This window comes from Trachymyrmex septentrionalis, unplaced genomic scaffold (assembly GCF_001594115.1).
Source record: "Trachymyrmex septentrionalis isolate Tsep2-gDNA-1 unplaced genomic scaffold, Tsep1.0 scaffold60, whole genome shotgun sequence".
Lineage (NCBI taxonomy): Eukaryota > Metazoa > Arthropoda > Insecta > Hymenoptera > Formicidae > Trachymyrmex > Trachymyrmex septentrionalis.
Window position 1 is genome coordinate 2523116 of NW_017305779.1, and position 27088 is coordinate 2550203.

General features: G+C 31.0%; 1 protein-coding gene across 1 annotated transcript in view; it reads left to right on the plus strand.

Moving 5' to 3' along the window:
* Positions 1-27088, plus strand: part of LOC108752589 (probable serine/threonine-protein kinase mkcB) — a 75684-nt gene that overhangs the window by 23635 nt on the left and 24961 nt on the right. Inside the window, 3 exon segments of the mRNA XM_018493515.1 lie at positions 1541-1610; positions 23981-24561; positions 25233-25660. Of these exon segments, the coding sequence (XP_018349017.1) occupies positions 1541-1610; positions 23981-24561; positions 25233-25660 (1079 nt within the window).

A 27088-nucleotide genomic window follows, 5' to 3' on the forward strand; every position in this document is an offset into this window, starting at 1 on the left:
GCTTTCCGAGAAACAAACTATAATTGAAACGTTATGAGAGCGATAAAAATTAATAAATCGTATTAACAAACTTTCTTAATTAAATTTTTTTTATATCTAATATAATTATGAAATTAATCGCTGATAAAATTTGCATCTAACACTAATAAAATAAATAGGCTTCTCTAATAACTTATTGGATTTGTAAAAGTGTATGCGCTTCAATTATCGAAACCTATCGTGGTACGTATAGAAATGAGAAAGCAATATAAAATGGGACGCAACTGTGCTCAATGTCCGGAAGAGGAGTTGAATTATAGAAGGCGTGGAAATGTGCCCATCTCGTGAAATTGACCCGCATAATTTCATTGTTACGGACGAAGGAAAGACACGAGATACTCGCACCAACCTATATATAGTTCTCTCGATATACGTAAATCCTTCTTGTCACGAATTATCTCTATCGCGAATGAGATATATGAGGATATTCCCTTTTTCACGTAGATATTCACTATTTTTTGATTGTTGAAAACCAATTGATTCTACCAAAAAAAAAAAAAAAAGAAAAATTGCGAGATTAAAGTTCATTTAAAACTGTAAAGTAATTTATTTCAGTAAAACTGCTCCGAATGGAATAATAATTAGGAAAGATTTTCACAAGAGAAAAATGCAGAGAAAAAAACAAATGACTATTTTATATTTTCACGAATATTACATAATTTCTTACAAATTTGAAAAATTTGTATAAATTTAACATGTTTCATCCATTCACATTTACATGTACAATTCAACACAAGATGAATATGTTAGAAGGTAAAATATTATTTAAGAAAATAAACACAAAAAGGCAATACTAACAGTTTGTAAATAAATGGTAGAGATATATTTTTCAAAAAGCGAATAATTAGAATTAGACTCTTGAGATATTAAACAAATGATAAATAAAGCAAAAAACGAGCAATTAAGAGCTTAAATACGCGGTAATTGGTGCGACTATCTTATAATCATGTATTTCAATTATATATCTTACATAACTATAAAAACTGAACAGCTCAATTTGAGCCATCCTCAGTAATTTCAAGTATATATTTTTCAGTAAAATTAACACATTTTATTCATGCATTTTAGATTTTACGTTTTAAAAACATATTATTTTTATGTTATTTGTTCACTTATTCATAAATTGTGTTATTTTAACATTAAGAAATATTAAACATTAATTTAACATAAATTATTTAAATAACATAATCCATCCATCCAATGGTGTTACAACCCAAGTTGTAAGTTCTGGCTCTTCCACAAATAATATAATCACATTATGTTTAATTAACACTCAAATATGTTTAAAAATTCAACGTAAAAATTTAATAAAGACTTGAGTGGGCCGTTTTCTATAGAAATGTAAAATGTTTTTTACTGTGTAATTTTGATATTATTTAACAATATTTAATGTTGAATGCGCAATATTAACTGCTTTATTTCTTTATATAAAACGTTCGATATTTTGCGCAATAACTTTATGCATTATCGTGTTAACTCAAATACATTTTTAATATTCCAGCTTGTAACGTATGGAGCGACGTGGGTAGTCCGCGAAAGTATCGGCCACCACGAATCGGCGACATTCCGCGGTAAGTAACTTCAAATCACTTCTTTTACAAAAATAAAACTCAAAAAATTTCAATCAAAACTTTCTAACCTCAAGAAAGTACTGACATTACATAACTGTAACTTTACAGTTTACTTAGCTATCTCGAATGATGATTATCGCGACATGAAAAAGTTTTATATATTCCATTTACGTCATGTTATATTCTTATATTTAGACCAGCTATAATATCGCTACTCGAACTCTTTATGTATGTGTTTTTGCAACGTTTATCGTTGATAATATCACTCATCGACTCGCTTAATAGCTAACTGAAAAAAGTGCCTCCGTTTCGAGGACGGGATAATATACGATGACGATGCACTCGCTTACGCAAACGTGCGATATAAATGCAGATGTATTTGAGCGAGCATATGTCTACAGACGCATGCATAATACGATGGATGAAGTACGCGTCGTATTGTGACAGTAGAAGAGATGAACTATGGTGGAAGTATAAGTATATTACTTCCACTATGAGATGAACTATGTAGTTTCCGCTTTTGTGAAATGACGACGCATGTCCTGGGAAATAGACGAAAGCGTCTTCAGATGGTCCTTCAGAAATATTACAATAGATGCATGTATATGCACATTTGGACAATAGTTTCAATTAATACCTCGATCAATGTTCCAGGTATAATACATATTAATCTGCACCTGGCCCAGTTCCGTATGAATGTAATCAGTCTAACTTGCTTCTGCAAATTACAAAGGCTTAGATCGTCCTCCATATAGTTTAAAATTAAATTATCAAATCATTATTTTATCATAAATCAAGAACAAGATCTAGAATACCGAAGCAACAAGGCATGATTGATCGTTTCACCGATATTCTGCATTTTTACATTTAATACAAACATGGAATATTATATTTTTGGCAATAAACCGTCCATTGATTAATTCCGACCTTCGACACCATCGTCCTGCATTTGTTTGAGGAAAGGGGTGAAAAAGGAAGTTCAAGGAGGACGGCCTAAACTGCCATAATGCATCCCGGCATGCGAATAGATATTTTTAACCACATAGCCGAAGCCGATCGATATGTACCAAGGCGGCAGAGATTTGTGTCTAAATAATTGCACTTTTGCCCTCGCTAACGTTAAAGGTAGAAATTACGTTGAGTTATTTGACGTCGCCTCTACGTTGAAGATGTTTGTTTCCTTTCGTCAAAGAAGTCTTTTAGGTCACTTACCATCTTACGATCGATCTGAGAAGAAATTTATCCGAAAATTTACTATTATCTATGTATTATATAATACAACCCGATTCGTGAAAGCATTGTTTTCTTAACTTAATAAATAATAGCTCCGTTACGAACTGAATAACGATCCCGTCAATAAACATTCATTTGCTGAAGTAATGTTCTCGACAAACATCGCTGTTGCGGTACGAAACACTTCGCAATATATAGAAGCGACGGGAAGGAAAAATAAGCACTGGGAAATCGCAAGAGCGGGTAACGCGAGATATTTTAAACTCCAGCCAAGCATCGATCGATGGCCAGGCCATTACTGCTTAAATTATTGAATCTTGCGGGACTAACCGATACGAGATACGAGCGCCGCTATACGCGAGAGCAAATGCAGCGAACACCATAGTGATCTAGTCAGCTCTTTCTCTAAAGGTCATCTCATTTCTCCCGTTTCTATTGTTTTCTTTATTTTATTTTTTTTTTTTTTTTTTATTGTTTGCCACTCTCAGGGCGCCGGAGTTACATTTATCTCACCGCGACACGAAGCGACGACAATGCACTGCGCAATATATTCGCCCGCGTATTCCTGCGGCGACGTAGCTTCGGAATCGCACGCGACGTTCCAAATGCCGCCTGCATTGTCCGAGATAGGATGATCGCGAGAGTAACGCGGTTACGAACAACTGTGTCAACGGGATTTCGTCGATAGACGAGTTTCGTAATACATGTATCGCATCACGTATCAACCGATTGACGTAAACTGTTGATACATTGCATGCGTCACATCCGCATATTATTCTTGAATTAAAGTGTTAAAGTTTGGCCAACCCTGAACAAAATGTAAGCTTCGTCGATTTTCACGAATTCTCAGTCGGTAAAATTAAACGACGAAATAATTAATAATAAAGTTGTATTATATTCATATACACTTATATTTATAGTCTTATTCAAGCTTAAATGTATTATATTAAACTCGAGCTTAGCATCCTTGAAAGGATGCTCAAATTTCTACAGGGAAATTGGAGCGTGGATCGTATCAATTGCGAGAAACAAATATCATGAATAAATACGAGAGACGTTCCTCTTCTAGAATACTAACCGCGATATTTTAGTACCAGAGATACGACATCTCATTTTCGAGAATCGTATATATAACATATAATATGTCAACATGTCTAAAGTTATGTTCTCATCTCGATAACAATTTTCTTTGAAGCTACCAAAATGCTTCTAAAATTTTCGCATAAAAGAGTAATATTTTTCCGTATGTCGACACACAAATGTAAATTTTGACAATTTGGAAAAAGACTTATGATATGAAGAATTTCTTTACGCGCGTACTCGTGTATAGAATAATATTATAATGTATCATGTTACACCTTTCTTATGTAAAATTTCTCATTGACAAAATTATGATACAAATTATGTATAGAATGCATTGTAAAAGTTTGAAAGATTGTTATTAATAGATGAAATATTCACTATATGTATTTATTTTATCTCACGATCTCTCGTGAGGGGGAGAACTCTTACATTAAAATGAATAACATTTCACATTCCATTCTACGTGCATATATATGGCAAATATTTTGTATGAAGGCAATGTTCAATGTCATTCAGTGTGACGTTCCATGTTATAATATACTTTTATTTTCTTTCAAAAATTCGGTTCTCGGGAAGAACAATTTTGTCATCAGTCTTGACAATTTGAAAGGAGGCGAGACAGTTACGAAAGAAATTTGGGAAAAATGGTAGAAGATACGTGAGGCACAGAGAGAGAGAGGACAAAAAATGCGCGAGGTTTAACCGCGTGCGCGAAAAATCGTCAGTTCTTGCGCTTCGTTGAGCTTGCACTCGCAGAACTTTCGGTTCGCTGAAGCGCATCAAAGCCGAACTTTTCATCTACGGGTGGATCAGCCTGCATCTGACGCGCACTTCTGCAATGAGCACCGCCGAGTTTTCATCACTATTTCTCAAACGAGATAGAACGATACCAAAAATAAAATCCCCACTGTTGCTTCTAATATCCGAAAACCTCACACTATTTTTTTACAACATGTTCATTTTTGTAAAAGTTATAAACAATGAAATTAGTTGGATATGCCAGATCTAAGTGTTGTGGCATCGAAAAGCTAATTTTTGTTAATGAAAGTGTATATTGCCTACTCTAGTTTCCTCTCAATTTACGCATAAATCATACATATATTATCAGCAATTTTACAAATTAAGATTTTATCATATCTTAAAAGTTTTGTATCCGTTGAAATTTTTTGCATTCTATTCACATCGCAATAATAAATCGATCAACGCATCAGAGACAAACGAATTTTCGAGAAAATACTTAATCGGAAATATGTGAAGACCCTATGGTAAAGCATCGTTTGATGCATCAGCGCACAATCAACCAATGTAATATCCATGAAATATATTTGAAAACTTTGTATATTCTTCAAAAAGCGCTGTCCCTTCGATAGAAATTGATCGAGTCGGTATCCGATTTCCTCTATAGTCGTGATGTATAATTACGAGAGCTCTCTATACATACAAGAGTTTTGAAAGGCGACAATTATGAGAATATGAAGGTATTGAAAAATGCGGGAGAAGCAATAAAAGTATATAAGCTGTTTCTTGATTAATATTTACGTAAGCAAAGATTTTCTTTTGAAAAAAAAAAATTCGTCAGAATATAAACAGCTTTAGCTGAAAAGATTTTTTTATGTAAAGTAATTTTGAAGAATTCTTATCTTCAAAATGTATACGCTTCATCAGAAATTGTACTGAAAATTAAAGATGCTCTTCAGAGATATTTGTGTACCTATACTGTTAAAAATTTCATGAAATTTAATATACTTTTAAGTTACACAATTTCAACTTAATTTCATTACATTATATTAAATTTAACGTATTTATAACTGAAAAGTATTTGTGTACATATATATATATATATATATATATATATATATTGTATATATATAAAATTTAATGTATTTTTCATGAAAATTTATGAAATTTCAGTGACATTTTATAAAATTTTGTACATTTATAAATTTAATGTACACCTTCATTACATTTAAGTAACTACTGCAACTTAATTTTCAGTTAAATCATTCATTACTTTTAATTTTGTTCAATGTTTTAATTACGAGCTTCATTTACATGTAAATAAAGCTCGTTGGTTACATTTCTAAAAATACCGCCAAAAACTGAATATTTCTAGATATATAAATATTCCTTTCAATTATAAATATGTAATTATCTTCTTAAGATAAAAATAGGTACACTTCAAAGCTTAAGACTAAAGTCATAACTCAATTTAATACATGTCAAAAGATTACAAAAGATCACGCGAATGTCGTCATCGTAAAGTCAATGAAATTCGAGCCAGTGCGAAAGAGGCTGCAATGGTTCCGACTTGAAATTATGACAGTCTCTTCTTATATAATGTCTTTCGTCGAGTAGTTCTCCTCGTCTTTTGCCTTATTCAAGTTTTCTTGCAGGCAATGCACGCTTTCATTACAGAAGCCGCAGCTTGTCAGAATACCGAGAGATTAAATTCTAAAATACCAGACTTGTGTCACTCTTTTTCTTTATCTCTCATTGTATCGTCACTTGTTTGACATACCGATGTAAATTCTACGAATTTGGAACCGTATTAAAAATTCAAAAATATTATTGTTATATAATATCTCGTTTTTACTATCTTCGCAAAGTAAATATTAAAACTAGATGAATAAATGGTAAAAAAATAAACCAATATAGAGGACAGATTTTAGTTTCAATAAGTATCATATTATAATACGATGATTATTTTGATTTTTTTTTTTTTTTCAACTGAATACTTAAAAGGTCAACACGAGATCCTTCGAGATACCATCTCATTTTGAATACCGCAAGCGTATGTGTAATATGATGCGTTTTTATATTTCGCGGAAAATATCACCTTTACACAGAAAGTTCAATTTAAAAGAAATTTACCGGAATGTGAAAATTCGATTTCATGGACTAGATGGATCGCGAATTATTTCGTTTGAGCTTTAGAAATTGATTAAAAACTGATCGCTTCTCTTTCTTTCTCTCTGTCAAGCCTCTCTTTAGATATTAATATTTCTTTTACAGTATCGTTAATAATTAACTGCTGGCAGTCGTTTAAGTGAAAGAACAAAAAAACATATCATTATATTGAATTATAATGAATTAGGATCCATATTCATTTTATTATATAGGTAAGAGCTATAATTACTATGAAAAGTTTATTTTCATAAAATTATCGCCTTTACGTGAGTTTCGTTATATTAATTAATTTTATCTTGTAACACTAAATTAAATTAATTTCAGTTCTGATATTACATTCCCAATTATTGCATGAAACTGCGGAACTTTTGTCGCGAAAATTATACATATTCTCAAATTATCTTAGTTTGGAGGTTTTGAACTTTCCCAGTATATTGCGCAATATACTGTCACACTCAAATACGAATTATTTTCGGAATTTGTCGAAAAGAGCATTTCATTGAAGGATAATTTCAAACTTATAAAATAGTAAATTTCTTTTTCTTTGTGTAAAATGTTCTTCGCAAAATTTGCAAAGTTTGCACAATAAAACCTTAGAAATACTTTTTGTATTTCATTGCATTGTTTATCGAAATCGGAAATTCGCTCGAAAATTCAACTGCAAATTGGATTGGATCATCGGATAACCTTCTTCGAAACTTTTCGAATTGCAACGAAGTGTGCAAGAAGTAAACTGATAATGAAACTTCATGCATTAGAGATACGAAAATCCTTAAATCTTTCTTCCCTAAAACTCAAAATAGATTAAACAACCGAGAAGATATTAGGCGGTGACGTAAAACTATTTATGCACAAGCTGTTAATCACGGAAATGTAAAAGGAAGTTTGTGGCGCCGACGCTAATAATTATCACACATAGGAAGTACGATGCGGCACAGTTACTCAGAAACATCTATAGTATGTTTTATCGGACGTAGATATATAAATGGCTATATTATTTCAACGATCATTTTTATACACGGCCGCTCTCTGCAGTTTTGTGAGAAAAAATTCTCTTCGAAATTATTAAATATTAGTAATCTCTCTTCTAAATGACGTCTTAGAAATTTATGCTTATATCTCGTACATTAATAAAACATGTAATTTTTTATATTTGTAATAATTATGCAAATGGTTATATAACATAATGATCATTAATGTACGATTATGTATTCAAAAACATCCCGATTATCTGTTTGAAATACTTGTTTATAATTCTTTTTTACATTGGCTACAAATCATTTATATCATCACTAATTTTTATTATAAATAAATTACTGTTCAAGATTTTCTTTTTTCGATTTCAATAATTCATTAATAATTACTCTTTAATTTAATTTTCTTTCTTGATGTTTATAATAGTCTATAATAGTATAATATTCTGAATAATGCCAAATATTTAAAAATTTAATTCAACAAATTGATATTATGATGAAACTTATTAAAACATTATTTTAATTTTTTTTATTTAATTTATATTTAATTATATTTAGCTGTTTTATAAAATTGAAGTTTTCTACATTATTTTTAAAAAATTGTACACAAGTCGAATATCACTTCCGTGATTAATTATATAGTCAATATAATACGTTATATGTTTGGCAAGTAACCGTAAATATCGATAATTTGAATTATACAAGTTCCATAGATGGTTGCCAACAGAATGTGTCAGCGTAATTTACATCGCTATGATATAATAGATGCAATAATGACAGCGTTTTCTATTAAATGGCATATTGCCAACAAGGTCAAAGTTATAAATTATCCCTTTTTTCTAGCAAAACTGCATAGCCATTCTTGCCGTATCGAGACATATTGATATTCCTTATGCGTCTTAAACCGATTCTTTTGCGACTCTCTTGCCGAGGCATGTTACGCGCGCTACGAAAAATACATATTCTCTCTCCAAAAATTCTCTTTCCAAGTTCCTCTCGTATCACTATAGAACTTCTAGCAAATTATCCGGAAATTGCTGGAAAAATAATCTTCCGTAATTTCAAGCAACTTTCGAGTATATTTATATCGCGACACAAGAGTATTCACTAAATGTGAGAGTTCCCAGAAATGACATCTACAGATCATCGAATAAAAGAACTGCGTTCTCCAAACAGCAAGGTTTAAGAGCTCAAGTGCGCACCCACACGCGTCCCTATACTTCCCAATATACATATATACCACATAGAAATACGTCACTGTAGAAATGACGCAGGCCAGACTGGTCGAAAGATCCAACGGATACCCCACCTTTCTACCATTCAGAAGATCATTATGGATCAGAGTCGAGTTCAGGCACGTGCGAACCAGGCGAGCGTCAAAAGGGCACCAAATACAAAAGCCGAATAATAAATTTGCAAGGGAAACACGAACTCGCTTACATACGCTCGATCGTTCATCGACTATGTGAAGCTAATCGTTCGGAATCTGCATACTTCTTGCGAGATTATCCGTTGAACATATTCAAGGATAACAAATAAATTATTGAGAAACATGTTCTTTTTTTTATCTACGTTAAACTCGAATAATTTTTAAAGAAACTTTTTTTTATTATCGAATACCTTTTTATAATGGTAAATAAATTTTATAATACAATATTTATAATTTTAAATCTTTTTTTTTATTAACTACATGAAACGTTGTTAACTAAAGTCAACATTTAAAGTCAACGTTTTAAAGTCAACGTTTATTAAGTTAACGTTTAATTGTCAAATCTCACCGGCAAAATGTATCAATTGTCAGTGGTTACAAAAATAATGTTTTGCATATTCATTCTTCCATATTTCAAATCGATCGGATCAGGCAAGAGAGTTCTATTACGGATACTGCACCTCTCTTTCTCTCTATCTCTCTCACTCTTTCGCTATCCATCTTTATTACGCAACTCGAGATTGGAATGGAGCAGACGGCTACAACATACGACTGGAGTGTCGGTTCGAAAGGTGGTGGCTACGACGATGTCGATGGAGAAGAGGTGGTGGGAAATCCACGCGGTCGGTCCAAACTCCGCTAGAGCTGCATGTAGTCGGCGGTCGGAGCGAAGAGCAACGCGGTTGAGCGGACGAGTTCGTCTCCGAAATCCGAAGCGGAAACAAAGTGCGCGTCGGAAATCGCCGGATGCTTTTAGTTTTTATCTTTTTCTCCTTTCTTAAATTTTACTCGCAACCGTGGGTGGTCCGATTTGATTCTTTCGCAGCTTTAATTAAATATCACGTGCGATACTACGTGCCGATACTTTCAAGCGAACAAAGTACTTGAAAGAAAAGTATTGATCAGAAATCAATCGGAGAAGAAATCAATCCGATGAATTGATGAATATTTGTGGACTATTAGGTGGAGTGCGGCGGTAGGTCGATGCAATTGGCGCGTGCAGTTGAAGATAATTTTGATAGGTAAGACATTTTTATATAAAAGAAGAGAAAAATAGCGAGATTTCAATATAGACTCTTTACGTAAATAACATATTGAAATTATATCTAATGGATGCTTTGTTTATTCCATTATGCAAATAAATACAATTTTTCATCATTTAAAAAAATGCAGTGATTCTTATAATTCAAATTTTAAAAATAAAGTTACATATTACAAAAAATATTTTTTAAAATTATTCTTTTTTGTTAAAAGATCAAGAAATTAAGGATAATTAAAGAATGTGATAATTGTCTATTATAATCACAATTCACAAATTATTCGTGATTTCATAATTCTTAGAATAACTAGACGTTATTGTTTTAATATATTTTCAAGTAATTATTTATATGCTTGAAAATATGTGTTGAAAACTAACATGAATAATTCGAATAATAAATAATTATTGGAATATAAATTATTATTCAAGAGTCTGTTATGCAAATAAGTTTTTATTGAATTGAAAATTTCTCAATTAAAAACATTCCACGAGATTCTTTTTTTTGCTTGTTATTTATTATATGCAAACAGAATTATATTCAACATTGTGAATGCAAAAAAGTTTTTATCTTTACAATCATATATAAACTCTTCTGTAAAAAATTCTTCTATCGTATAAATCGTTAACTCTAAATTGGATAATCTCGACGCATGTAATTCATGCTTTAGAAGTTTAAACTTCACACAGTTGCGAACAAATGTAATAGCATTGTGTAACTAAGTAACGATCTGACTCTATAATCAATTTTGTTGTGATACACATAAAAGGGTAATGTTGATTACGAGATCAATTAGTAATTATTAATTCAATCCCGGCTTTAAAGACGTCGTGAGTTATACGCGCTTAGGTATCTATAATGTGATAAAATGTATAGCTCATCGGCACAACGAGTAGTCTCATTAATACATATATAATTAATTCGTGTTGCGGCAAACTGCAGAGAATTACTACGTCATTTCGATACGAGGATTACGTGCTGATGCATCGCCGATAACTATAAAGAAATGCGAAACATCAACTTATGGAAGTTATATTTTATTTAATGAAACACTTTATTCTACTGAATAATAAGACTGTAAATAATAATGTTATAAAAATAATGTTAATTATTTAATAATATAGAAATTTAATTAAATATTAAAATGGATATTGTCATTAATTATGAGTATTTTCAAACTTTTTATACTTCTTTGATACTAACAATTGTTTGATACTAACATAAATTATTATAAATCGTAATTTAAATTTCATAAATAAAGCATATAAATTTATTTCACATAACATTCTAAGTCAAAACGGAAGAAACGCGACAGATTGATACGATTAACTGCATTTAACAATGATTAATTGAATTATTAATCACTTTAAATCCGATCAATGAGCAATTCATCCTGTACCATAAACACCTAATGCAAATTAAATGCTGGAAGACAATTATAACGCATAAATATTTGCATAATAGATAAAGAGCATTACAACTACAGCAAATCTACACAAATCTAAAATTTAATTGTAACAGTAGCGCTTTAATTTTAATATTCAATTCATTATTTAAAAAAACTGCTTTACATTTGCATAATAAACAGGCAAATAAATTAACGATTAGACAGAAAAATGAAATTTTATTATACAAAAGTACAGAGATTTTAGATAAACTAGAAGAATGCTAACAGCGCGATGATTCTGCAAAATCGAACGTAGACTAGTCTGGAGGTGTAATCGATTTAAGGAAATACGGAGCAACTAGAAATGTTAAACCAATTGTATCGAAGGGACATGATTAATTTAAAGCGACTTCGCTACAAGCCGACTAGACCGGCGACGTACGTATCGCGAGGTCATTTATAGTCTAAAACGTGCTTCATGTGCAACGTGCATCGAAATCGATCGAATCGCAATATCGGTTTTTGTCGACGATAGTCGCGAACGAATGTACTGGTCGACAGCGCGATGCATCATTAATTCAGTCTACCGGCTAGAGTAAAAGGAATAGAAATGATGCACGCGATCGCAGTTCGAAATGTCATACTCCGAAGATATATGCGTTTGTGTGTGCAGTGCATCTCCATTTAACGAAATCGTGTGTAATTTTGAAGTGATACGAGAGTGAACAATACCATCGACCGTGATATCTGTGTCCGGTAGCGTCGATACTAGAATTTGGGTGTTGTTAAACAGAATATACGTATGGACGCATTTGCAGAATTTATGGATCGAATATAGTCATAAATTAATTCCAAAATTTATGAAATTTATGATGGAAGATATTTGTAAAATGCAATCTCTTCTCTTTTGTAACAATGAAAATTATTGTAGAAATTTTTATTTCCATTTTCGTGCAGACATCTATCTCGCTCGTTTTAAGTTGTGACATCAAATAAAATGTTATGAAAGAATAATATTCATAACTAAGAATTGATGATTACTCAATCGTTTGTGTAATTTATTGTAATGGTTCATGAAAGTAATGCACAATTATCGAATCTCCATGAACTTGTACTTCACGTTAATTAAAGCGCGTTGACCATTACTACGAAGAAAATAGATTCATTCTATTTCAATTTTTCTGATTTCTTCCGTAGTCGAGGTCTCGCTTTGGATTTGTATCTTCGTACATTTGTCTCTATTGTTTCCCATTAACTTCACGAATTTTATTTTATAGTGGTAAACAATGAAGTTAAATATATGTTTCGTTCTAAATAGATAAAATCTTTTTACTGCAACTCCTTGTTCTATTCAATATGACAGAAAAGAAAAACAATTTTTGTTCTTTGAGAATCCTTTCCGTTTATTCCGTTTATAGAAGGAAAACAATTTGCTGATTATTTAAAGCGAGATAAAATCAACATGCCAAAAAATTAAATTTTTGTTCTCTTATTATAAATATTATTAATAAACACGAGAAATATTCCAAAACATATATATCTAGTTTTATTCCTTCATTATTTCATTTTAAATTAATTAGAGATACATTAGAAAATAATTTCTTCTTTAATACTATTATATATTTCGTAAAGGGCATTTTTTTTAATTTTCTTTAAAAATCCATCAATTAAGTAATTAACAAGAGAACATCTCTTCTTCAAGCAAGAAAAGGTCGCACTTCGTGATCTCTACGCAAAAAATGACACGTCCCTCTAATTGCGAGTGATATCAGTCGTTGATGCACAACGGTGTAACAATGCATGAAAATGATACAGGGAGCTACAGGGAGTCACGTACACAACTGCGTCGTTAATAACGCCATTAGTCGAGACACTGTCGTGTTAGTAACTGACTAATAGCCAGCAAGAGACACTTCAGTCTCCTCTCCTTCCTCTTGACTCGACTCGGCCGCGTCTACATTATGCCAAACTTAACGTTGTTAGCGTAAGAGATATACTCTTTTTTGTGTGACAGTCTAGTCTTCTCTTTTATCATAATTGACTTATGATTGACGTTCAAATAGTTCTGCTTGAATTGTTGCAAGAACTAATGAATTATTTTTCAGAAATGTCAGGTTGTACATATATGCGTATAATACGTTTTTACAGAAATTTGAAATTATAATATAAAATATCAGACGCTTCAAAAAGTTACTTCTTGAAATGTTTAGAGCGTTTATTAAAAATTAAATTTGTATCAGAATTGAATATTTCAGTAGTAACTCCCAATTTAGAAATGACCGTATTTCATTCTGTAAATAATATATTATTGCAAAAATATTGTTATCTCTGTTACTTATACATGCACATTCAGTTCACAAATAACTAATATTTTATTGATATAAAATAAAAGCCCATCGTATTTTTCACGTAGCATTTACAAAATAGAAATACAAGAGTAAAGTTTTTCTGTGCAAACGTCTATTTTAACAATGTTTACAAAAAAAAAGATAGACTGTATGAGTTGTAGAAGAATATAATTAGAAAAAAGCACACATGTGTAATCCAGATTTGAAATTCGAAGTAAATCGGATCACGAGAGATATCCGTTGTGATCAAATATATTGTTTAACAAAACGAAATATATTAATTGATGAGATTCACGTTTCTCTCTTAAGAAATAATCTCTTTTCACAAATTATAATAAGTCAATTATCCCTTACCAACGCTTATCAATACACGACGAGACTGATGAAATAAAAACTTTAAAAACACCCGAGATCGAATTATGTATTGATAAAATACTTATAAAGACACAGATAGTATGCATGAATGTTGATATTAAAATTATCGCTATTATATACATGTAGAATATAATTCAATGTCAATCTTCAATTTCAGTTAAAACTTAAAAACATTCAAGAAATAATGATAAAAACAAAATATGATATTTTAATTATATAAATTAATTATTTTTATATAATTTATAAAATTTCTTGTTAAAACAAGTTGGAAAAGATGTATTATATGTTAAACTAGATACTTCGTTGATTTTTCTCTAATTTTTCGATGAAAACAATTTAACTTTATTTTTTGCTTTCTTTCGTTTTACAAAAAAATTCTACTGGTACCTACATAAAAATTTCTCATAGTAAGGATTAACTAACAATTTTCACGCAAGGCTTTCACTTTTATGCTATCGGCTATTCGTAACAAAATCTTTCAGCTCTCAGTCTGTAAAGAAGTGTCACTTCCGTTGTTGCTTTTTCTAATATTAACGAAATTCTCTTTCTTTAAGCTTCTCGAGTAACTCATTTCGTCAAAGTTCGCCAAGGACGCGTTTAGTATTTCGTGCCCTTTCAGAAAAACTTTTTGTAGAAGGTAGCAAGATCGATGAGTATCTCAGTTAAAAGAACGAGGAATTTGTTCGTCGATTAAGGTTCCGCATTGCGTGCCAAACGAAAAACATAAGGCATCTTGAAGACATGCCAATGGAAATTTAAAAATGTATGGTCCAACATAATTATCATATAATGCGTCATATATTTAAAAACTTGGATGTATACAATGGACTAATAATATTTTAAATGACGATAGAATACCTATATCGATAAATGGTTAATTAAAAGAAGATACAGTTATTAATAAGATTCGATATCTTTTGCAATTATAGTTTTCGAAATTTTATTTCTTTGATATATTATCCACAAAAATCTAAAAAAAAACGCAAAAATATTACTTTAATATAATATTCAATTACAAACAAATGTAAGTCATACGTCGTTTTTTTTTTTTAGTTTCAATTGCGTACCTAATACAATTCACATTTAATTTTATATAAAACGGTCATATAATTATACCGATAGAGAAAAGGAGAGAGAAAGATTCCGGTACATATTTGATCACATGAATTATATTCGCCGATCGAGAAACCTTTCAGTAGAACAAACTCGTTCGATCAACTATGATATTAGTCACCACTATTCGCTTCAGCACAAAAATGGAGATTTACAAAGAATTTATTTTGCTGTTATTTCTTTTTGGTTTTCACGACAGTCGCACATATACTTTATTATTCACTCTATTTCTAAAGTAAAGAATTTGCAATACAATTACAAATTTTTAATCTTTATACGTAAATACTTTAGAAGGTAAATTTTCAAGACAATATACAATCAGCTTGAATTTAAACGTAAAATAATTCAACTATTCCCGAAAAATATTCAATTTACAATGAACTTTTTATATTTGTTCTTACTTGAAAATTATCGATAATGAATAACGTTTTAATATAGAAGAAATTATTCCTAAGTATATTCCAGTAAAAAATCTGCAATTAAAATTAACCCCGACATTATTAAGAGATATTATATTATATTATATTTGAAAAATGATGGACTCATAAATTCTGGTGTTATGTATTTCAGTAAAAAAAAAAAGTAGCTTCATCCTTGTCAAGGTTTCTCTTAGAAACTTCATGTCGGAAGTCACGACATAGAACATCAACAGCGCGAATAAGAAATAGCACGGCAATGCTTTGAAGGATTTATCATATACTGTATTATTTGCTGTACCGACTGTATACATGGTATACGCATCATAAAGCGGTAATGTACAGTTCCCTGAGGCCTTCGTTTTATGTCAGGAGTAAATAATACAGTACATTTGCCAGAACTCGAGACCCGGGAGTTGCGGCTTTCCACGGCAACCAGATAGATTCACATATTGACCCTGAACGATACATTGAAATTTTCAATAATTTAAAGTTAGAATTACGTGGATGACATTAATTAATGAACTCTGCTTGATTTAATGTCAAAGGTATAACTGCTATCAGTCAACAAGAACTTTTCCGCTTCGCATTTTAATTCCTATGAATATATCATGTTATGCTGTAATGTAAAATTGTAAAACGTTAATATCTTTTTTACCATTTTCATTTTTGCCAGCGTGATTTATCATTAAAATCATACACTAAGAGAAAAGTTGCTATTTCAAAAAAATATTAGTTGAGTCAACTAAATGTAACATGGACTGTCAAGCAAATATTTGTTAATACAAGAAAATAACATATTTTAATTTATAAGATTTTTTCAATTTAAAAATATAAATATTTGAACTAAATAATCATTACAAACTAAACGTTTAATCAAGCTAACAACTTTTTTCTCATTGTCAGTGTAGAAATATAAGCAATTATCATTTTATACATTTGTCTCATGTTTTATTTATTAAATTACAATGAAATTTCTCAATATATAGAAAACTCGTTGATTGCATTGACTGTACTACAAGTATTATATTTGCGCAGTTCTAAAATTGGGTATTTTCGAGATAATTGTGCCAATAAATAAATAACATTTATAAATTCTATAATAAACAATGTGTGCTCAGTACGTTATTTTGTGCTCAGTTTGTTATTATAGGCCCGCATGAGCGAGAACGTTGCGTGACGTGCGCTGCAAGTACACACAACGCAATTACAGTTTAATTAATATATTGGATCACCACCCACCATCATCACCCTGATTACGCCAGGCTTGTGGCTCATTTGTCCTTCGGATAAAGAAAAAATATAAATGTATGCGCACCAACACACAACACATATGCTGAAATAATAATTAATTATTTGCCAAATCGGCATACTGTTCGCGTTTGATTAATGCTTCGCGAGCATAAGTTCTAATTAAGAGATATTCGGATCAATCGTGGACTTTACAACCTCTCTTCGACTGAAAACTTCAACTTTCGTTGCGCAATTTTTTCGATTTCGGCACAAGTCACTGAAGATAATTAAGCCATTGCAAGCTTAAACTCTTTCGACACGCAAAAAAATATATGCAGATGCTGATATATTAAAAGTTAAACTTTGATAGCTTACTCGTTCTCCACGTAAAATGCATTATTAAGACAATTATATTTTGTGTTACATTCTTATGCATATACATAATTCTCAAAAATAGTTAATTAACAACTCTAATACGTATAATCAAACATTTAACTTTATAAACGTCAAAATCACATTACGTTGCATAAAATATAATTGAAAAAAATCGTAATTGTTACCGCTGCTCAGATATTAAAATACGGACATTATTAAGAGCATTAACAAGAAATGCCAAAGTTTATACACGCGATATCAAATCAGCGTGACACTAAGTGATTATGAGAATCCTTATATTGTATTAACTATTTTTAGAAATGAGTATACATTATATCTCAGTAGTTTAATAATCAGGAAAAACCTTTCAAGTATTCGTGACTGTCTCATTATATGGATAAAAAAACGTAATTCATAATATCACGCATATCAAATGTTATATCTCACGAAACTGAGATTTATGATAATACACAAGTAAACGAGACTCACGTTATTTTCTATATATTTTAAAAATCCGTTAAATGGTGACATTGTATAACAAAATTAATTTACTAGAAAATTTTAATCTTCTTTGATTCATTTAGAGACTAATAAAGATAAATATTTAATAAAAAATAAACAACACGTTAAAAACACGCAATATCATATGTTCATCAACATATTTTGTTTTAATGAAACAAATTTTTCGCAAGTGCAGTTGTAAATATGCTTATCAGTCTTTCAATACCATTAAGTAGTAAAAGCTGAATAATCGACTACTTTATAATAAGATTATTACAAGTTACAATGTTCTTATCGCATTACTTATGGTTTCTGCGATATTGGTTGTAGCCAAAAAACAAATAACAATAACGAAACGAAATATTTGCCTGTGGACGATATATGGAAATACATTTGACATATGTTACATTTTACAAGTAACGATGCAGTTTCGAAGTGGTGGCATACTTTTATCATTTCTGCGTTACGCAATTTGCCGGAGGGACGCGAGAGTCTCACGTTTTCTTACGCTTTCTCCGCGCAAGAGTAAAAACCAGCTGATTGTTCCACCCATTATTAACGTCCACTCGCTTTTTTTCTTCCTTGCATTATCTTTTCTCACGCCATCTTCGGAATTACAAAATAAAAATATTAACCTTTTTGCTAAACTTTTATCTTAAAGATGAATTAAATTTCCATCGGTAAAGAGCTTTTTAATTACATTAAATAAGCTTTCATCTCTTTTCTTAAGAGAACAAAATTAATAAGATCTCAGAGAGAAAGAAAAATAATATTTTAACGTGTAAAGGAGTATTCTCAAAAGAAACGTATTACAGAAAAATAAATTTTAAGAGAAAAATAATACAGCAAAAAATTAAGAAACTAAAGATTGATAAAAATGGCTTTCATATGAATCATGCTCAAGATAATTATCAACACGTTTATAGATTAAAGAATAAGTCTAGGATAAATTTGGATAAGATAGCCATCTTTAAAATGCAAAAAAATACATTTTAAGTTTGTTATCTTTAATAGTATTATATTAGTATCTATATAATACTATTGAACTTTCTGTATGACGGAAAAGATATATGTACCAATATAACACTGTTAAAGATAACAAAATTAAAGTAGGTATTTTTTGCATTTTAAAGTTAGCCATCTTTCTAATAAGTTTACTCTAGTTTGAGGAGAAAAATCCACAACGTGGACAAATTGTTTGGTTCTCGAGTTATCTAACGCCTTTCGATTCTCATCTGCGCTACGTTGACAGTGCATTGTAATTTATAGTGCATACGTGCGCGTATCGCTCATTTGTCGCGGATACAACGGCGAGACAAAATGCAGATAAATACATATGCATTCCGCGGTGGTACGTGCTTCACGTACATAAATAAAGGACATCAGTTTTTCCGGTGCGATTCCGAAACCGAAACCTGCATCACGTTTGCTCGTTGACATTCGCGGATCGTTCATAGTCTCATCGAGTATTAAATGTTTTTCTACAGAATGTATGTTCCAGCGATTTTCCTCGTTGATCGTAACAAATGATAACCGGTTGTCGAGACATGTATATGTTTGTGCAAAGAAACGCTTGAGAATGAAGCACTATTTTCCGCGAGAGATGTATTTAATTATAAATGAAAACTTGTCTCACGCAAAGGTTCTTTTTTTAATCTTACAGAGCTGCGAGATGCATTTTCACGAAAGATGTACGATAAAATTTTGAAAATTTAAGAAGAGCACTTAAAAGTTCACACATACACACGTGATTTTATTGTAATTACGAACCAATGTATTATATACAGTTTTGTAAAACTTCTTTTTACATATTTGCATTGTTAATTAGACACTCGCAATGATCAGCCTTCTCGATGTACGATGATTTTCAAATAACGTACATGTTCTTACGCGTAAACATCTGTCATTGCTAATTTTTCGACTTGGCGCGTTTCTCGAAGAAATATGAATTTTTATGGTTAAAGTTATTGAAAATTTACATGTGAACTTGATAAACTTTATAAAAATTGACTATCAAGAAAATTGCTAATATAATACTTAACAGGATTAAATTAAAGTGTTTTTAATAAAGAGTAAACTGTAAATTTAACCAATTTTTCAAGACATTTTTTTACACAAAAATAATGTCTATTTATATATAATGTCTATTATTTATAATGTCTATTTTATATGTAAAATTGCGATTTATATATAGAAACGGAATTATAATTATCACAGAGCAGAATATATTTTCATTTCCACATTAATATTGAAAAATATTACATAATTAAAATTTTAATATTAATCATAATGGTATTTTAATTAACATTAATATTAATAATAATTTAGTACATTACTCTAACATTATGATTAAACTTTAAAATTATTCACGTTTAATTTTAGATTGCCAGTAGTTTATTTATTTCTTAATATTAGAGTACAATATTTGAAATCACGTTTTGTTACGTTTGAATAATTGATATTGAAACATCAAAGTTATAATTAAAGGAGTACTAGAAACTACAGTGTACAATTCTGAATCCAGTATGCAGTTTGCATGAATAATACAGGAATAGGTTTGATAGGTTTGCGTTGAACTAACTCGACTTATTCGACGTATTTGTAGCGATGATGCGCGCAACTATTCTCTATACGCTTGTGTGAGCAAATTGTTGAAGAAGGTCTCAGCACATGATACTGCGGCAATGGGATTTGATTCCACAAAAAAGTAACAAATTATGGCAAATTAACTGTATTTGTCATTTGGATTTTGATTCGTCAGTTTTTTACCATACAGGTAAAAATTTAAAAAAAATTACAAATAATTTTAAGAGAATAAAAACAATAATTAAAAATTATGAATATTTTCGTAAATATTTATTTTTACAGAAAAGAAATGTAGAAAAGTGGAATTTTCTAAAATTAAATAAACTCAATTATGAAAATTCTCTATCTATTTATCTATCTATCTATCTATCTATCTATCTATCTATCTACTTATCTATCTATCTATCTATCTAGCTATCTATCTATTTGTCTATCTATCTACTTATCTATCTATCTATCTATCTTTTCTCTATCTATTTACACGCACTGTCAGCCTATTAAAAATCTTTTTATTAATACTTTCACGAAATTATTCTTTTAATTTTTAGAAATTTTAATACCATATCTTTCAAGCAAAAGTATATATAACGTTTACGTTAAATATATTACTTATTATTAATACATAACAATACAAATTTAGAAGATTGATAGAGTCGAGAAATGTAATGTCGTGATTCTTATTAGTTGTTTCTAGTTTGCCTATCTTCTCAGACGACGCTATCGCTCACAATTCCCTTTATAAATGTCGAAGGGACATTTTGAGTTTAATGTAACTTTGTCTATGCAGCAGCGAATGCGGATCTTGCATCTCGCCATTGCATTCATTGGCCTAGTTTGGACCGTACAATTGATCCACATACCGAGCACTTCGTGTCGAATTGCACTTCACTCTCTGGGTGTATCAGACGGCAGCAAGCGGCGCCTCGCGTGTCGCGAAGTACATAACATTGCGCCTTCCATTATTCCATCATCTATAAAGGATGAAAAATGGACTACCGCATATTATCAATATTTTGACTGTCGACTTTTACACCCGCAAAAATGCTTACGATGTAGACGTAAAATTACAGCGCATGCTTCACTACATAGTAGAGTGAAGTTCTGACAAGTTGCACTGTCACGCAAAGGAAAGATTTAATCTTTACCAGATAATAGTCACGCGACTCTTGTTAAAGTTAACGTTAAATATTATATTATTATATTAATATATATGTATATAAGTAATAAATAAATAAAAAAGACGTATACTTTTTTCATTATCATCTAATTTTTTGTGTGCGAAAGTTTCAAAGGTCGTAAATTTAATGTTTGTAAATCAAACACTTTTTAGAATATGATATATAAGGATGATATAACATATATACTTTTTTCGTCAAAGCTATTAAGTTGCTTTTAATTTTCAACATAAATATAACTACATGATAACGTATTAAATTTAACATCACGCAAGATCCATTAAAGATATTTTATTTAATCGTCTTTACTTCATAATGTAAAAAATATTCCCGATCTTGTCACATATGACACGAATGAAAAGAAACTTAGTCACTATTGTATTGAAGAGAATGTGAGCTCATCTTACACGTGTCGACGATTTTATCTTCTTCTGCTTCGCTTTATTTCGGAGCAAGCAGTGACCTGTGAAGCTAATTTGTTATTTAAATTTCATATTTTCGCGTTTCAACATGTGACCACATCACTGACGAATCTCAATTGCAGATTGCTCGTCTTTGCCGTGAATAAACACGTACTTATACGAGATTCTGTGAATTTAATGAGGATGTCATCGCTTGACTCCTCAAGATCAATTTAATGTTTAATTATTATCTTAGTCACTACACAGTTCGCACAGCTATTGATTTAATCTGAGAACTTTATATAGCTTTTTTATTTGACGTCGGAAGGAATTGATGAATGTTTTTTTGAATTGATGAATATTGTGTGTATACAGTATAAATATTATTAAACATACACATATAAACACAAATAAATAAATACTATTTGTGAGATAGATATTTTGTTATGTATTATGTATTTTCTAAGGTTAATCGCAAGAATCTTAAGATAAACTAAGACAAATATAATTGTTCCGTTGAATAAAACAATTCATAGAAACAAAGTGAAATGTAAGTAATTTAATTAAACCCCCGATTTATCGTAATTAATATTTAATTTTTGATAGTATATTGGATGTTTGACTATTTTTTAATAAAAAAGAGATTAAGTATATGCAAGTGCGATTAGTCATATAAACAGAATATATTCCCTTATTGGCAATAAATTTAAGTAATAAATTATTTTTCAATAAATAAAGTATATATGAAATACAATTATAAATATATATATATATATATTTATTGTTATATCTGAATGTAATTTGGATATAATAAGAGATGTTATTAAATAAAAAATTAAATGCAAAAATACAAGAATAAACGAAGTCGTCAGAACATTACAAAGAACATCAGAAATCTATTCTTGATTTTGAAATTTGACTTTCAGCATTTCCACATGCCTCGTTATCAACGTAATGCAAGTCAATAAATGAGCTGTTCATGTATTAAGTCACATGAGACTTAATCCGCAAAGCTTATTTATTTATATATCGTTCGTGGCCATTTAAAGGTGCGTATCGGTGACGCTTTTTCCCGTTCCGTAATTATTTAATGACGTCAAGTATCGTACTGATTATCTCGATAAACGATAATCCACTGCAGCGCGTTGGCTGTCTGACATTTTGTTATCGAGCTGGAGCTCTGCACTTTTAAACAACGGCGCAGTAATATGAGGATAATTCTTTGATAAAAAAATCTTATGAATTTTATAAATGGTATATGATATATAGTATAACCGGAAGTTTAAAATATAACTGAAAGTTTAAAGTAATTTTACTGATTGTAAAATTATCATCGTTAAACATCCATGGGCATTATTAATAATTTTTTATAATAGAAAAAGTTTATTAACAATTTTTTATAATAAAAAAAGTTATGTCATGATCAATTTCTTTATTATGAAAACTTAAAAAATATTATGAAAATTTTTAACTTTTTAAGAGTGAAAACTTAAAATTTTTCTTACAAATTGTTTTTTGAAAATGTTCCTAAGATTTTTGTTACTGAGTTACCTCTCCCCCCCCCTCTCCCTCCCCTCCGAAAAATAAATAAAAGATTTTAAGAATGCATTTTGACTTTGAATACTTACAACTCCGTTAAAAATCATGATATTGCGCAGTTCACATGAATTTCGTCGACAAAAAATAGCGATAGAAAATGTTGCAATATATAAATGTTATTACTATTGTTTCTAATGCTTCTACGATATAAATGTAAAAATAGATCACTGATGAAAAAACAATTTCCTTCTTTTTCAGAGGTTCTGCGGTCGATAGTTCTCCCTCAAATTCACCTACTTCGAAAACGACAGGTGCTTCTGACACTGAACAATTATCGACGGATGCGCCAGGCCCGTCGAAAGTACTATCGAGTCCGGAGTATATTCAAGAAGTACGCAAAGACAGTGCATTGTACCTTGAAGAGGGTGAGGGTACGCTAAAGACTGTGACACAGACTACTACTGATGTTCTCCGAAGACAGAGCAGTGGCTATGTGAGCCGTCGAGATAGTTTGGAAGACAACAGAAGAAATTCCACGAGTGACACGCAACAGCAAGAGAAGGAGAGATATAAATCGAAATCAATAACTCTTGGAGCCTTGATTGAGGATCTTGCTGGTAGAAAAGAGGAGAACATTGAGGAGAACATTGAAAACATTAAGCCATCCGCAGAGACAGCGAAAGAGAGAATGCCAACGACAGAGATATATAGAAAGGTGTCGAGTTCCAACCTCGACATGCCGGTTGATGAGGCGAAGGAGGTCGTCAGAGAGAAAACTCTTCCCCGGCAAAGGAGTTTCGAGACCCAGGAGATCACCGAAGGACTGACGACACGTCTCAGTAAGTAAACTGAGTCACTGTTAATACAATCAAGTTAAATAAAACGAAATTCTTTCTGTGGAACGCATAATTAGAGTCCTCCGGACAAACATCGTAGGCAAAATAATTTAACAAGACGGCAAATCAATCTAAAAAGTTCTTCTAATTTCATTATATATACATTATTTTAATATATATTAGTTTTATTCCAAAAACAGATTACTTGTTACAATATATGATTTAATCTCAATTCAAAACATGTTTTTCGACTTTCTCAATTGTGTTATTTACTAAAAAAAAAACGATTACTTGAGTAAGATAAAAAAATGACAAAATTTTTGAAATTCATGGAACGTATAATTATACAAAAATTATACATTACATTCCAGACAAATATATATCGTAGGTAAAATAATTTGACAAGGTGCTCTAATGTAGAAAATCGCCGACCTAAAAAAATGTTCTTATATATTCTTTCGTTCTTATATAATTTTATATTACATTACTTTTATTCAAAACAGATTACTTGTTATATAATTTAATCTCGTTCTTATAAAGCGTATTTTTCGTCCCTCTCAATTTTGTTACTTAACGGAACGGGCTCGAGGGTAAGATAAAAAATGACGGTATAAAATATAATTTCCTTCAAAATTAATTTGTCAGGATTTTCACTGTTCTTAATATCTTCTTAGGCGATATGCAAGTGACGTCTATTTTCAAGAACCCCAATATTTACCTTCCGCGCAATAGCGGCAAAAATGCACCATCGGACGAGGCGGGCACAATTCAGCGAGTTGACACAGTCATCGATCATTCTGGCGGCGACTCGAATTGTAAGAATGTGCACAAGACAAACGTGGAAACTATTATTGCCTCGGATAATAATCGGACTGTAGATTTGAGAAAATTATCCTTGCCCGACGAAGCAGGACCGAGCCAGCGACTGTTCGAGAAAGCTGACGTCACCTACAAATCCGTTCATTCTCGCTACCCTCACGCCAGCCCTCATAGATCACCCAGGAAACGTATCAGAGCGCTCAACAGGGAATGTTCCGTCGATAGCCAGCATGACAGCCAACAGCAATTAAATCAATACAAAGTGCTGAACGAAATCGGAAAGGTAAGATTAAAATCCATTTAAACAATCCAAGTAAACAATAATTCTATCATTTATATATTTGCCCCTAAAAATTGTAGAAGTTTTTAGTTTGTATAATTACATGTTTAATCGCTTATATGAAAACAAAGACATGTGTACATTAGAAATTGTACACATGTCTTTGTTAGGAAAGAATCAACTTTGAATTTATGAAACAATTCACACGAAAAAAATAATATAAAATACTTTGCATACAATTTATTAAATAACGAATTTCAATTTTAACTTTTCAATTTTTAGAAAGTTATGAAAGAGTGTGCATAATCGTTGGAAACATTTCATCGTCAGAAATTTTATAGCAATAGTATACAATTAGTTACTTATTACACCGAGAGAAAGGATTTTATTAATTTAACAAGCTACCAGTACCTTTAACCGGTGATCGGTAAATAAATGATAACAAATTTTGTTTTTGTGATTGCTGCTAGTCTGCTATACCAACCAATTATTAATAACAGAAGCAAACTATATAGAATCTAACCTATCTTTTGAATCAACTTTAGACTCGTTTATATAGAATTCGTAGATGATCGTGGAGTCTTAAGTCGTAGGAAACCGACCAAGCACAGTCTAATATAGGGAGAATACTTGACTAGAATTAGTCAATTTCTTACGATTTGAAACCTTGCAACCGTCTACGACTTTTATGTATATATATATATATATATATATATAAGCCTCTTATTTGCTAGCGATTATTTGTTACATTGACAAATTAATTTGCAATCGTAACAAATCGATTGTTTTTTAAACAAATATCACATTTGCTTTCCCTTGATTTGTTCCTATAATAAAATCATTTCTCTCAGTAACATGTTATATAATTATGCAAACAGAAAACGCGAATCTCTTTAACCTGATTCATAAGTGGAAAATATTCACGCCGAATTAAATTCATTTGCTACAGTCTAATGCCTTTTCAATTATGTCCGCGGCATTTTAACAATCAAGCTGTATTTATCGATAAGAGGATCGCGTTTCTCTCATTGAAGAGCGAAACCATTTCACGGCACTCACGTAACAAACGAGAGAATGATATGATTATCGATATCGAGCGGGTGCTTTCCTCGATAACCAATAACTCGTGCCGTAAGTCATCATTTTTAGCAATTTCCCCTCTTGCCCATCCTTCGTACTTGTTAAGAAGTAATTAACAGCCGCGCAGTTACGGATTACTGTCAATAATCACGTTATATCGCACCCGATAACGCAATATCGCCCGCAGGACTAGAAGTTTGAACGACGCAAAAAATTATTAAAACCATCATCTTCATGCGCAATTTTTTTATTCGACCATTATATTGTCGACGTTTATAAATAAATTGCACATTTTTTTCCTGTCATACGGATATGTTAATTTGCTGACGCGTTTTCTCGAGAATTGTTTGT